This window comes from Amphibalanus amphitrite, unplaced genomic scaffold (genome assembly GCF_019059575.1).
Source record: "Amphibalanus amphitrite isolate SeventyFive unplaced genomic scaffold, NRLGWU_Aamphi_draft 000629F_arrow, whole genome shotgun sequence".
NCBI lineage: Eukaryota > Metazoa > Arthropoda > Thecostraca > Balanomorpha > Balanidae > Amphibalanus > Amphibalanus amphitrite.
In genome coordinates this window covers 70,457-85,381 of record NW_024882123.1, presented here as the reverse complement: position 1 = coordinate 85,381, position 14,925 = coordinate 70,457, and the positions used below count along the sequence as shown (strand labels likewise).

At 44.8% G+C, this 14,925-nt stretch overlaps 1 protein-coding gene across 7 annotated transcripts in view; it reads right to left on the bottom strand.

Moving 5' to 3' along the window:
* The window catches only part of LOC122363594 (GRB2-associated-binding protein 1-like), a 62,218-nt gene extending 49,112 nt beyond the window's left edge, over positions 1 to 13,106 (bottom strand). For 2 of the 7 annotated variants that reach the window (XM_043333058.1, XM_043333063.1), the window contains exons 1-2: positions 12,790 to 13,038; positions 7,491 to 7,633 (exon numbers count right to left, since the gene is read on the bottom strand). In XM_043333058.1, the coding sequence (XP_043188993.1) occupies positions 7,491 to 7,622 (132 nt within the window). In that variant the 5' untranslated portion in view covers positions 7,623 to 7,633; positions 12,790 to 13,038. Of the gene's footprint in view, positions 1 to 7,490; positions 7,634 to 10,596; positions 10,778 to 11,292; positions 11,344 to 12,789 lie in introns of those variants that run through there. The other 5 variants (XM_043333062.1, XM_043333056.1, XM_043333059.1 and 2 more) reach the window with 5 other exon arrangements.
* Positions 13,107 to 14,925: the final 1,819 nt, after the last annotated feature.

Sequence of the window (14,925 nt, the reverse complement as noted above, 5' to 3'; positions counted from 1 at the left end):
TCAAACGACACTAACGCCTAAGTGTGTGGGATCGAATCCTCGCGACCTCTAATAGTTTTACAGATACAGGCCGGCATAGGGCCAGTCGTTTGTTGACGCTCCAGATCGATCATCTTAAATCCAGCAGCGTCGCTGACGTGGGGGTTGGAAATGTCGCGGGCCTGCACTTCTCAAAATAGAGGTAGGTATGGACTTCCCACTGCTGGACTCCTCTGGTCATAATGCTGGACTCCTCGGTCCACCTACACGCTACCAAAACGTATATAATTAGGTACTCGTATCTACAACACGCTGCTCAGTCATTTTGTGAAATGGCTAGGTATTTTGTAAAATGCCTAGGCATTTTGCAAAATGACTGGAGAGTCAGTCATTTTGTAAAATGCCTAGGCTTTTTGTAAAAAGCCTGGAAAATCAGGCATTTTGCAAAATGCCCAGGCATTTTACAAAATGACTGATTTTCTAAAGTGCCTGCAACATATATGTTATGTTTTCGAAAAACTCCAGCAGCTGGAGTTTTTCGAGCAATTTAGCATGACTGATAACATCGAAACACTTGCTAAGGTCAATGAGACAAAGAATGGAGAGAAGGCCAGAATCTGTAGCAGCAAGGATGCTGTCGGTGACGCACGTGAGGGCGGTCTCGGTAGAGTGCTGCGGACGGAAGCCGTGTTGGGTTGGGGAGAGGAGATGGTTGGAGGAAAGGTAGTAGTAGAGTTGGCGCTGAACTGCCCGCTCCACTATTTTGGCAAGGACTGGGATGATAGAAATAGGACGGCAATTGGAAGGATCAGCAGGATCACCGGACTTGTGGATGGGATGGACGAGGGAATGCTTCCAGGATTCCGGGAAGATATTGGAGATGAGGGAGAGGTTGACGATATGGAGGAGGACGTGACTGATGGTGTTGAAGGATAGCTTGATGGTCCGAATGCAAAGTCCGTCAGATCCGCGGGACGGGGAGTTGCTCATGGAGCTGATGATGGCATGTAGGGTGCTGAGCGTGATCGGAAGTAGCCGGAAGGCGCAGACTCCCACCCTGGGCAGTCGCGGGGGAAGTGAGGGGGGCGGACCCTGCGCGGCGAGCTCGGCGGCAACGCGTGGGCCGACATGGACAAAAAATTCGTTCATCTGTTCGGCGGAGATGGTAGGTGGTATCATGCACGCTGTCTTTTTACTGCCCAAGATGTCAGCCGCGCAGCGCCAGACAGACCCACGTCCCTGCTGAGACACGCGGTGTCCGATATGGCGCCGCTTGTCCGCTCTGAAGGCAGCGCGGGCCAAACGTATGTTTGTATGTCTATATGTTTAGTGTTTGTGTGTTTGTTTGCTTTATGTTGTCACTTCTGTGTAGAAGTCACTTGTATGTCAATATGTTTGGTGTTTGTGTGTTTATTTGCTAATTTTACCTAATTTTATGCAACTGACTTCGTCTGTAATAGGGCCACGGTTGCCCGTTGATGATATACTGAATAAAATGAAAAATGAGAAAATGATATCAGTCATCATTTCGGCAAGGGGCATTCAATTTCGACAAGGCCTTACGTATTTCGACGTTAGACATGGATTTAGACACGGGACCTTCAATCTCGTCATTTTACAATTAAAATCGACATAAGTCATTTCATTTAGACACTGCTTATTTGAATATCGTTGATTAAGCAGTTTTTTTTAGAAATAAAGAAAAAACTGTTGGATGCTGGTCGTCCCAGTCGCTCCCAATCATACTGTTCAGAAACATATGTAAAAAAAAAAAAAATGCCTACAGCACGGGCGGTTAATTCATCCGTACTCCATCTGCATCCTTATCCATCTGAATCCTTATGATGCTTCGTTGTTCCGTGCTGATGGTCACCCATTGCACGCATGCGGGGTCGCTCCGACAAAAGGCCCGTCCCGGGCTACATCTGGAGCGGCTATACGCGGTGGCGTGTTCAATTGCAGCAGGCCCGTCGAATGTCAAACGGGTCCTTGAATGCTGCTACGATTCTACGCCGGTCCCCCCTTCCAACGCCGGGTCGGGGCCGCCCCGGGGCAGCCAATCAGCGGCCGACAACGAGCACCGCCGTGGGCGGCCCACGGCCTGGACCACGACAGCAGCGCGACGGCGGACAGCAAGCCTAAAAAACTATTGACCTCAGGTAAAATCTAAGGGCACAATCCAGAATGAGCGGTAAAAGGGTTATCGAATGCGCTCTTCCGCGGCGCTGTAAGAGCCGAGTTATGCGCCCGATTTCGAAAATTGTTTTAAGAGGCAAAAAATGACCTTTGATGACCTCTGGCGACCTGACCTAAAAATAACAGAAATATTTTTTTCACTATTTTACGCTCTTTCGAATGCCGCTTACCGCATGTCGCAACGTGGCCCAGGAGCCGTGTTAGACGGGGGGAGGCGTGTTCTTCACGCCCCCCACCCCCCTCAGCACGACACAGAAAACTCAGACCACCAGCACGGCGCGGGTTAACCCGCGCATGACTGTTTTTTTTTCATGCGCGAGTGACTGGGGGGGTGGAGAGCCCCCCTCCCTCCTATCTCCGAGACTACTGCACGCTGGGCCGGCGGGCCGGAAAAGCGCTAGAAATACCCCCGAGAGTGACTTTCCACAATATGAACAAAATATGTATCATTCAATACCAAATTGATCAAAGCATACGATTCTGATGCCATTTTTGCCCTGAGGTCGAAATTGAGGTGGTCAGTTGTCACCAAACACAAGACTATTTAGACTCGCTAGTGGCCACCACATTTGCCGATTTTAATGCTAATCTTTAGTTGATATTTTTTAGTTGACCAGTTGTCGTTTTGAACGCAATTTTCTGTCAGACTAGTTCAGGGCACTGTTGTTCACTGCACCAACAACATTCTTACATAGGTTGCATCGCTTTGCTGCAAGATAAGCTAGCTTTTTGCAAGCAGCTGCAAGACCTAAATAAAAATCATATCTAAATTTTTAAATAGACTTTTATAAAAACGTTATTTCGAGCAGCTAAAAATGAACATCTTATACTAGCCTCTGATTACTCATCTTTCGTTCCATATAGGTGCTTTGCTGCTTTTCCCTGCTACTTTTCGAGATATGCGCCAGTAAACCAAATAATGTAGGGCCAATTGTCACCTCGCCGCGCTACTGACGGCCCGGCGCTCTTTAAAGCGCTGAAATGTATGAAAAACGGATGCTTATAATCTGAATAAAATATATCGCACACGCACATGCAATAGTTCGAGTTCAGCTTCGAATTAGAAAACTGCCTAATGCAATTAAAAGTACAATGACGTACATAACGAAACAGCTACATAAAAGTACACAGTTAAGCAGTGATACGTAGTGGATACGCCGAGGACATGTCGTTGATTTGCGGCCTCAGACGATGAATATACAACGATTCCAGAATTCTTAAATCAGGGAATGTACTGCTTCTACTCAAAATTTGAAAGTCGTCTATCCCTAGTGATGATTGACATGACAAGGCATGGTCTCTGATGGATGATGCTGAGGGAGATGACAGTAGTTGACCTGTACGATGTGACTTGCCTAAGTGCTGAGCTACTCTGGTGTACAGGCGTTGGTAAGTGGAGCCAACGTATGACGCCTGGCATGAGGCGCAACTATATTTGTAAACCACACCAGAGATGCTCGACTTGGGCAGTCTATCCTTGTAGCGAAACATAGATCCTATGGTTAATCTGTTACGTAATACTATTTTTGGGTTCAAATGTGGGTAAAACTTGCTGAGAACTTCTAGAACTTCTTTTTGCATTTTAATGGACTGTTCCCCAAAGTATGGGAGCACTAAGTATTTCTCGAGTTTGTTTGACAGTGACAGAGCTTTTTATTTCCTCAAAGCGCTTCTTCAGGAAGTCGCCGACAGTTCGTTCTACAAGTTGTTTTGGAAAACCATTGTTGCAGAAAAAGGACGTTAAAAACTTTACTTCACTGTCGAAGAGTAGGTAGTTTGAACTTATTTTGAAGGCACGGTAAATCGCTGAATTCACTATGGCTCTCTTCACAATCATGGGGATGAAGCTAAAGAAACTGGTCCCGAGGCCAGTGAAAGACATCAGTGTACAGAAAGCAGTCTTTCACTGGCCTCGGGACCAATTTCTTTAGCTTCATCCCCATGATTGTGAAGAGAGCCATAGTGAATTCAGCGATTTACCGTGCCTTCAAAATAAGTTCAAACTACCTACTCTTCGACAGTGAAGTAAAGTTTTTAACGTCCTTTTTCTGCAACAATGGTTTTCCAAAACAACTTGTAGAACGAACTGTCGGCGACTTCCTGAAGAAGCGCTTTGAGGAAATAAAAAGCTCTGTCACTGTCAACAAACTCGAGAAATACTTAGTGCTCCCATACTTTGGGGAACAGTCCATTAAAATGCAAAAAGAAGTTCTAGAAGTTCTCAGCAAGTTTTACCCATATTTGAACCCAAAAATAGTATTACGTAACAGATTAACCATAGGATCTATGTTTCGCTACAAGGATAGACTGCCCAAGTCGAGCATCTCTGGTGTGGTTTACAAATATAGTTGCGCCTCATGCCAGGCGTCATACGTTGGCTCCACTTACCAACGCCTGTACACCAGAGTAGCTCAGCACTTAGGCAAGTCACATCGTACAGGTCAACTACTGTCATCTCCCTCAGCATCATCCATCAGAGACCATGCCTTGTCATGTCAATCATCACTAGGGATAGACGACTTTCAAATTTTGAGTAGAAGCAGTACATTCCCTGATTTAAGAATTCTGGAATCGTTGTATATTCATCGTCTGAGGCCGCAAATCAACGACATGTCCTCGGCGTATCCACTACGTATCACTGCTTAACTGTGTACTTTTATGTAGCTGTTTCGTTATGTACGTCATTGTACTTTTAATTGCATTAGGCAGTTTTCTAATTCGAAGCTGAACTCGAACTATTGCATGTGCGTGTGCGATATATTTTATGATCAAAAGTGTAATGTGAATAAAATATATGTCCCTGAGCTCAGAATCGATCAACGCACACAATGCTGTCAAATTTTTTGGGCCAAAGTCTATAATTAAGTCATTATGAACCCCCAAACACAAGTCAGTGATAATCAACAACAACTTGTTCTTTAGTTAGACTTTTTGAGAAATGTTATTTCGAGACGCTATAGATGAGCATGTCATGCAAACAACTAGTCAATTGTCTGCCATGCGCTATTGACGATTATTGCCTATTACTGCTACTTTTCGAGATATCGTCTGCTAAGTCACCTGATAAGTCATCTGCTAAGTCACCCTACCGCGGTAGGGTGGCATAGCAGCTATATCAGGTGACTTAGCAGACGATATCTCAAAAAGTAGCAGTAATAGGCAATAATCGTCAATGGGGCATGGCAGGCAATTGACTAGTTGTTTGCATGACATGCCATCTTTAGCGGCTCGAAATAACATTTCTCAAAAAGTCTAACTAAAGAGCAAGTTGTTGTTGATTATCACTTACTTGTGTTTGGGGTTCATAATGACTTAATTATTGACTTTGGCCCAAAAATTTTGACAGCATTGTGTGCGTTGATCAATTCTGAGCTCAGGGACATATATTTTATTCAGATTATAAGCATTGGTTTTCATAAATTTCAGCGCTTTAAAGAGCGCCGGGCCGTCAGTAGAGCGGCGAGGGTGACAATTGCCCCTACATCATGTGGTTTACTGGCGCATATCTCGAAAAGTAGCAGGGAAAAGCAGCAAAGCACCTATATGGAACGAAAGATGAGTAATCCGAGGCTATAAGATGTTCATTTCTAGCCGCTCGAAATAACGTTTTTATAAAAGTCTATTTAAAATTTAGATACGATTTTTATTTAGGTCTTGCAGCTGCTTGCAAAAAGCTAGCTTATCTTGCAGAAAAGCGATGCAACCTATGTAAGAATGTTGTTGGTACAGTGAACAACAGTGCCCTGAACTAGTCTGACAGAAAATTGCGTTCAAAACGACAACTGGTCAACTAATAAATATCAACTAAAGATTAGCATTAAAATCGGTAAATGTGGTGGCCACTAGCGAGTCTAAATAGTCTTGTGTTTGGTGACAACTGACCACCTCAATTTCGACCTTAGGGCAAAAATGGCATCAGAATCGTATGCTTTGATCAATTTGGGATTGAATGATACATATTTTGTTCATATTGTGGAAAGTCACTCTCGGGGGTATTTCTAGCGCTTTTCCGGCCCGCCGGCCCAGCGTGTACTGGGCCGATCGTCAAAATTCAAACGGCGTCTGATAGCCCTGGAAAAACTGTCGAACGAAACCTATTTTCATTGACCTCGAGGTCACCGATGACGTCACAGGTCATGTCAAAGTAAAAATTATCGGCATTTTTGCTTGTTCACAATTAAGGCTCTGGACGCCGGCTGACAAGTTCGATCAGGCTCATTTTCGGTTAATCGTGTGTGAGACAATAAAGCGATTTGAATTTAAAAAAAGGCTCATTTTCGGTTTACGCACTCCTTGATATATGCCTTAGATACCCTGAGGGTACCGAACTGTTACTTCGAATTTTTCAGGTCAAGGTCAGGTCATCCTAGGTCACGAAAATTGTATATCATGTATCGGTCACGTGACGCATGTTTTAAGGTCCATTTTACTCGTAGATTTCGAAAATAGTGTCGTTTGTGTCATTTGAGGTCATTTCAGCTGAATTTACCGGAGGTCAGGTCACCTTCAGGTCAGAAAAGGTCAAATTTTGAAAATGAATTTTTTCAACATAAAGGGTACCTAGTACCTACCTATCAGATGCAGTTTGAGCTGAGGAACACGATGGTGCCATATTGCTGTACGATGTCAAAAACATACTGTTTTTTTTTTTTTGCAAAGCATATAATTGTACAATTTTGACCATAATGCTAAAAACTTGGCTATTTTTTAAGATATTGGGCTAAAACTTGCTAGAATAGGTAATCAATGTGTGTTTTATCACATCTATTCCTGTTTTTGCGAAAAATCAAAAACTGTTTAAAAAAATACATTTTTTTGTAATTGTAAAAACATATTTTTCAAAATTCTCAAAATTTCGCAAATTCGAGATTGCAGTTTCATAGCTACGTGTATTTGTAGTCCACTGATGCAAAGAAATTGGATCTAGCTTTAAAACTAAGCTCTTGAGAGCGTTTGCCGTAATTCAATACTTTGCATCAAAATCAGCCGACGTGACGTCACTCTGACGTCATTTCCGGCCAAACTATGGTAGCTAAACAGTTGAAATGTTAACACAAAGTGTCAAATGAATGCCGCTGAGTGGGGATTTAGAAAGTTTCGTGTTGATCCGTCAAACGTCAAACGATCCGCTCTGTAGAGCACCCCCAGTCATGCGCGGGTTAATTGTAACACACAGTCACGGAATAGATAAATAGGAGTAAATGTTCGGCAACAGATATAGGAACATCAACCTCTCAATTTACTATTCAGTATTCACAAATGCTCTATCAATGCTAATGGCTATCAATGAGAGGCGCTGACAGACAGACACTGACCGCTCTGGGGAAGCGCTTCTGCGGCGGCGACTTGATGAGCCAGCCCTCGTGGACCACCTCGCCGTCGTCCATGCCGTTGGCGAGCCTCAGTGGCGGCGGCCCCGTGTCCGGCGGCGACGCCTCCAGGTGCATCCCCGCCAGCTCTGGCGGGCACACGGCACCAAAGAGTGCTGTAAAATCAGCTGATGCAGGATATCTTTTAAATCACAGCATTCTCAGTAACCAGCAGCATGGATTTCGCCGTGGACACTGGACACTCTACGGAGTCCGCGCTGTTGGACGCCGTAGTTCTATCACCAATGCCTTTGTGGGCCTCATGATAAGGCTCATGCCTTCTTTGATTACCTCTTTGAAGAGGTGAAGGTCCTTTTCCATTCTCTCTGATATCTTTTCTTCCTGTTCTGGCATGTTACGTACGTTAACCTTCGCCCCAGTGGGGGGGGGGGGGCATATGTTACCACCCTGTCGCGTTTTTTGCGTGTGAATAAAAAACCGCGCCGCGCCGCTTGGAGTGAATTTTTGTACATCAATTTTTGACATTGTGTGAAATTTTTGACCCCAGGTCATGTCAGGTCAGGTCAACAGGTCAAGTTAACTGACCAAGCCCCCCAAAAAGTTTGCAATCATGTCCAGCCTGCCGTGTTTGTCAGAAAGGTTTTAACCCTCACCCGCACATGGGGGGTTGCCACCACCCCCCCCCCCGCCCCCCCAGGTAGTCTTTCTGCTCTGCACTCGACATTTTTAGAGCTAGAAGCCTGATGTTTCGTATGGCTGCTCCTCTATCCTTTTTTGATGTCCACTGAAAATTTCAAGTACCTGTGGTTTTTGGTTTCGGAGATATGACCTTGTTTTTCAGGTCATGTCATGACCCAAATTACCAATTCTGCGTTGGCTATAGGGCCTTGTGAGCTTTTGACACCTTGATTTCGGCCTTTTTTGCCAGTCTTACATCCCACCTATAATGGAACATGTTGTTCGACGATGTACAGATGTCAAGGTCAGGGTCAAGGTAAACCTAGGTCATCTAAAATAATTGCGTTTTAGGCAAGCTGAATTTACTTTTCGTGGAGTTTTTTGACTGCATTTTTGCGTAAAAGCTTCTCAGACCATGATTTCATGTAATATGGACACATAAACAATCGGTGCACACATCAGTATACACACAGACACACACAGACATACAAACATATATCATTGACCTTGACCTAACTTGACCTGAAATGACCTCAGCAGCAAAAACCTGGTCGGGTAGTGTGACAAAGAGGTTCTAGCTGGCTTGGCACCAGAAAACGGCATCGTTATCGGTATATGATAAGCAGCGCACTTGATATCCAATGGTGACCCAAAACAGCAACATTTTTTAGTTTGACCTGACCTGGAAGGTCAATGACTGACCTGAGAAGGTAAAACTGGGTATCATTTGATTCGTCTCTTCCCAAAGAATCTTTTTGGTTTTACTGCGAAGCTCTATCTCCAACAGGAACGAAATGGCGCGGGGGTGACAACCACCCCCCCCCCCCATGTGCGGTCTAGGATGGGAAAATGGCATGTGCGGGCGAGGGTTAAACTTGGTGGATTGCATGATGTTATGGGCGCCTATAATTTGTATATCTCGGATTTTTTATATCCGTGACCTAAGGTCAGGCCAGTGGCGTGACCTTACCATTATAAGTCAATGGAGAAAATGCCTATAGATCCGTGTGTACGCATAGGAACAGTCCAAATATTTCAGAATCACAATGATTTGGACGGCCAACGGCCAAGGTGTCTTTTTTGCTGATAGCCTCTAGAAAGGCCATCCGAGGTCATTTGAGGCTACAAACAGATTTTTGCCAATAACTCTCGATCGGAAAGAGATAGGACGCTGGGGATGGCCCCATTGTGTTTGTCTTGTTGAGACGCATCGAATGATATGCAACATGACCTTTTCCGGTCAGGTCATGACCTTGACCTGAGGTCAAATTTTCAAGTTGACCTTCCAAGGTCAAATTATAGGTAGTTCATTCGACGTGTCTCGGCGAGAGGAATACGATTCTGGCAATAGAAATGTCGTGGCTTTTTTTAAGTCAAAAGTTATTATCGAAAAACACCTCGTAAAAACAGCTATCTTTGGAGTTTTTGCCCTCTGGAGGCTAAACCGTTGACCTGAGGTCAACTTTGATGATGACCTTAACAAAAGAAGAGTTCAAAAGCTATCGATTGCTTTTTCAATTTTCATCCATTTTTCTAGCTATAGTTCCTGGGATAGGTAAATGCATGTTTTCTGAAAAAATATAATGACCTTTGGCAAATTTTGACCTTTGATGACCTCCAGTGACCCAAATATTGCTCTAAGATGAAAAATGATTGAAATACTTTCAAACGTACGCATTGAGAGCTATCGACTGCTTTTTACCTCGTCTTTCCAGCCCTCTTAGTTTTTTAGTTAGAGGTGGGTGGTAGCATAGGTATGCCCCCCCCCCCCAACTCACTGATCCAACACGGGATTTTACATCTTTTTGTTTTTTATCACTGTTTCCACCATTTTCACCTTTCTGAGACAAACTCGCCACATCTTTTGAAGTGTCTTTGCTGCTCTTAGGTGACTCTTGTTGTTCCCATTTCATTTTTTACTCCTCTTCTAATGTTCAGTTTTTTTCAGCACATTCTTAAATTGACATTTTGCCGTTCCACTTTTGATAATGCGAGATTCTTCGCTCAAAGGCACTCTGAGGCCTTCCTCCACACTATTTGATCCAAACGTGACCTTGGCCTTGACCGCTAACACAATCTGGCGCACAACCAGTAAGGTCGGATCAAGGAGCAACTGAGAGGAGGGACCGTTCGGGCAGAGGATCAGAGGGCAAATGTGAACGAAACCACTGTTTCCAATATTTTTGTCATCTCTTTCCCCAACAGCAACAATGCACCACAATCAAACCACTTTTAGAATGTAAGACATCTTTACATGTAAAAATGGTAGGTACCTATGGGCATTTATGAAATTAGGTGCCAGGGTGTTCACAAATTTTACAAGCCTCTGTTTGGTGATATATCTGATAAATCAGCAAACATGGAACAGTCATTTCAGACTGCTTTTGGTAGACGATGAACTAGTCTTGCTTACCGAAGCATCTCAGATCAAAGTGACAGCTGAACAGAGAATTAATTTTGTTGTTATGATGGATATTAATTTAAAGAAATCTCATAAAATGATAAAATCATGTTTTGGGGCTATAAAATCAGCCAAATGATAGTGGCGCCCACCAAACTTCATCAGCATTTTGCTTCCACAGCACCTGTTTCACCTGTAATTACGAGATAAGGAAGGAAACAATGGTGTCATAAATAAGGGCATGGGGCATTTGGCATTAATAGAGCAGACATCACATGAAGGTTTTCCAACCAAGGAGAGGCGCTGTAGGTTTTGGTTTGTAGGTTGTAGGGTAGGTTTGTAGGTTTGTAGGTTTGTAGGTTGTAGGTTGTAGGTTTTTAGGTTGTAGGTTTGTAGGTTGTAGGTTGTAGGTTAGGTTAGGTCAGGGCGGTGTTTCACGGGACGCTGCTACCACGCTGCTATCAAATTGCGCGAGCTGACGTCACACTTGTGGTAGTGTTGGAGCAATGGGCCTGTTGATGTTTCCATTGAAACCCAATTTGACACGTGTAAGAGCAGCATGCTGCTATCACCGGTGAAACAGGGCCCAGGTTAGGATAGGTTTGGTTAGGTTTTGTTAGAAAGAAGTACCTCCAGGCATAGCGCCTCTCCTTGGTTGGAAAACCTTCGTGTGAATTCTGCTCTACTAATACTGGGCATTTTACCTACCCTGGGCGTTTTACACGATTCACCCTTGAATGTTGATGCAGATAGCTACACATAGCTCTGCGCGAGTGCTGAATCAGGCCCGAATGATTGTTTGTGTGATATTTGGTTGTCTTGCCACTGCACTGTCTGAAATCATCAGTATTTAAGAGTATGGACCCAGAGTCTGAAATACAGCTTATCTATCTATCTATCTATCTATCTATCGGTATTTATTTACTTTAGGTCCGCAAAACAGAGTGGTAAATAAAAGTCATTCACTTACCTGGTTTACTTACCTGGTTGGGTTCCCTTCGCTTGGTAGTCTTAGGAAAAAGGGCTGGTAAGGAATGATAGGAACCCTGTCTCACAAGACACGCCAGTTCAAAACATGCTATACAGTTGTTCCAGTTTGGCAACGTAGGTCACAAGAATGAGAACTGGAAATGTGTGTCTGCAGTATGACAGGCAATAGATACATTTCATGTTAGCGATAATACATACAGAGAATACCAATATAACGAGTGATTTTACAAATATTCTACGAGTTTGTCTGGGATATGCTGCTCTAGACCCCTCTTGAAGGACTGGATGTCCGGAGCAGTAACAACAGATTCAGGGAGGCTGTTCCAGAGGTTAACATGATACTCTAAGACCTCCTGATTTCATTTCTGATACTTATTCCTTCTAGAAACCAATTTAAAAGCACCAGTACACTAGTATCACCAGTATCACCACCAACGGCCCCACCTCCGACCGGAACTGCACGTGTCAAAAGACCGTCTGCGCGGCGCACCCGCTACAAATGGTCCAGCCAAGGCTGAGCGAAATTACGGATGATAATAAATTGTAAGGAAAGTGACGTCAAAATAATCGTGGCGGAGCGGTGCAGTGCCGAAGGCAATGCCTTACCATTGCTTGCAATCTATTCATGCAAGTCACTTTTTCGTTTTCCCCCCAGTAGGCAAACATCAGTAGGTCAGGTTAGGTAAGGTTTGGTTATGTTCTGATCATTTTCTTATGCTCTATTACCTTTGCTAAATTTTTTCTCTTTTTATTCACCGTTTTTCCTGTACTTTGGTATTATGACGTCATTTTCATAACATCGAAAACTAATGAATATCTGCATCATTTTTTTCTTTTATAGGGCAGCGTTGTATGTTTCGTTTTTGTCGCGGAGGCGTGCTTTCTTCAGTGTGTATTGTGCAGCAGTGTGGTGTAATGTGCTGGGGTTTAAGTATCTTATTTTACATTTTTGATGCATTTAAGCATCATATCTGAATTCAGGACATCAAATAGTGTAAGAATGTGCATTTTTTCTTGTTAAAATAATATTGCGGACCTAAAGTAAATATTTATCTATCTATATGCTGGAAATATTGTGGCTCAAGTACAGACTGCACCAAGGACATCTATAGATGGACTGGCACAGAGATTTTGACAGTAAATGCAAAATTATACAGATTCATTCAAGACTCCATCTGGTTTAAAATATAGACACACGCATCCATCATCGCTTACCTATATCTTTACATCTATAGCTTGTTCCAGTTCTTGTTGAATTAGGGCGCGGGCGAACTTGAACTGGGCGCGGGTATATAGGGCCTCTTGGACGCGTAGCTGCCAGGGATTCACACAATCAATGCTGTTGTTGTTGTTGTTGAAGAGTTAGGGCGCCACAAGCAATGCAGTATATCAATAAACCCACACAATATACCTAAACAAGATCTTTGATGACAATATTTGCGCACATAGCACTCAAAGGATGCGCAAAGGATTCTCTGTTCGCCCCCGTTTATTTATCAGCAGGCTGCGAGCATGCTGCTACTTCTTGGCTCCTCATTGGTCGAATTCAAGTGGTCTATTCGTTAGACCCTTGGTTAGACCGCCTTGGTTAGACCCTGGACTGATTCCGATGAAACCCTCGGTAGGCAGACAACTGAACCAGTGACAACTGAACCAGGGACAACTGAACCGGTAAAACTGAACCAGGGACAACTGAACCAGTGACAACTGAGCCAGTGACAACTGAACCAGCGACAACTGAACCAGCGACAACTGAACCAGGGACAACTGAACCAATGCCAACTGAACCAGTGGACAACTGAACCAGTGGACAACTGAACCAGTAGACAACTGAACCAGTAGACAACTGAACCAGTGACAACTGAGCTAGTGACAACTGAACCAGTGACATCTGAACCAATGACAACTGAACCAGTGACAACTGAACCAGTATGACAACTGAACCAGTGACAACTGAACCAGTGACAACTGAACCAGTGACAACTGAACCAGTATGGCAACTGAACCAGTGGACGACTGAACCAGTGGACAACTGAACCAGCGGACAACTGAACCAGCGGACAATTGAAACAGTGGACAACTAATGTCGTACTGCGCTGTACAGGTATAAGGTAGCGCGTGGCTGGACGGACGGTCTGTGCCAATCTGCCGGTCTGCCAATTGATCTGTGTCCGATCTATTAGAGTGTCCGTCCGAGAGCATTAGTTAGTTGAGCCGAGAGCACCGTCCGACATAAGTTGAGCCGAGAGCCGTACGACGTCGACGGCTGACAGGCTGACAGAGCCTGGTGGTCGCGAACTGGTGTGGTAACCGTTCCGCCCACCTGGGACGCCCGAATAGTTAGCAACGTATAAATAATATTCACTTTGATGGCCTAACTCCACCGTTCCGTGCTTCTATCCTCAGGATACTGAAATCCTTCTCCTCCACGCCGCAACCCCCTCCGGGCTGGACAGGCAACTTTATCTCATGCGGGCTGCTCCCTTGGAGCGGCACCGCTGCTCCCGAGGGAGCGCACCCCGTAGCCGGGTGCAGTGAGTGCCTTGGGGCTGGGTGGCCTGTCCTCAGGACGGGCTCAGCCCCGGCGACTCACTAGGGTGCCTGCCCAGACCAATGTCTCCCCCTAATTCCTATCATCCTTCCGGCTCTGCAATGGTCTTATCGACCGAAAGGGCCTAACCCAACAAAACAAAAAATGGCCTAACTCGGGACAGACAGGGCACGCAACGTGGGCTTGGCAGAGTTCAGCCCGCCTGGGCCCAGAGGAATCCCCGGTATGTAAATGGATTCACTGCTCAGGCTTACATCGGGCTTACGCCAAACGTCGCACAACTAGGGCTAAACAACGGCTGTCCTGAGCTCGCCGAGAGGCCCAGAGGTCATACCTCCGGCAGAGCATGGGCTTTAGACGGTGTTTTTGTGTCATACGCCGACTTTAGTCTTTAGCCCAAGCGCTAGCCGACTTTAGTCCAAGCGCTAGCCGACTTTAGCCCGACTAAAAATCTCGGGCAAGCCGCACTTCAGCCTGCTTGGGCCCGGAGTAAAATTGCTTGCTGGGCTACTGGTTAGTGGTTCAGTTGTCACTGGTTCAGTCAGTTGTCACTGGTTCAGTTGTCACTGGTTCAGTTGTCCACTGGTTCAGTTGTCCCTACTGGTTCAGTTGTCACTGGTTCACACCATTAGACGCGCCGTAGTCTGAAATGTTGCCAATTAGGTAATTTTTTGATTGGTCTACCCTAAGTGGTCCAACTCGGTCCAAACCCCCTAAAATCTGTTGCAGACGCAGGGGCGTAGCTTTGTATGCCTACTTTTGGGGGGAAGTGCCCCCCAACTGGAAATTCTGCCACCCCA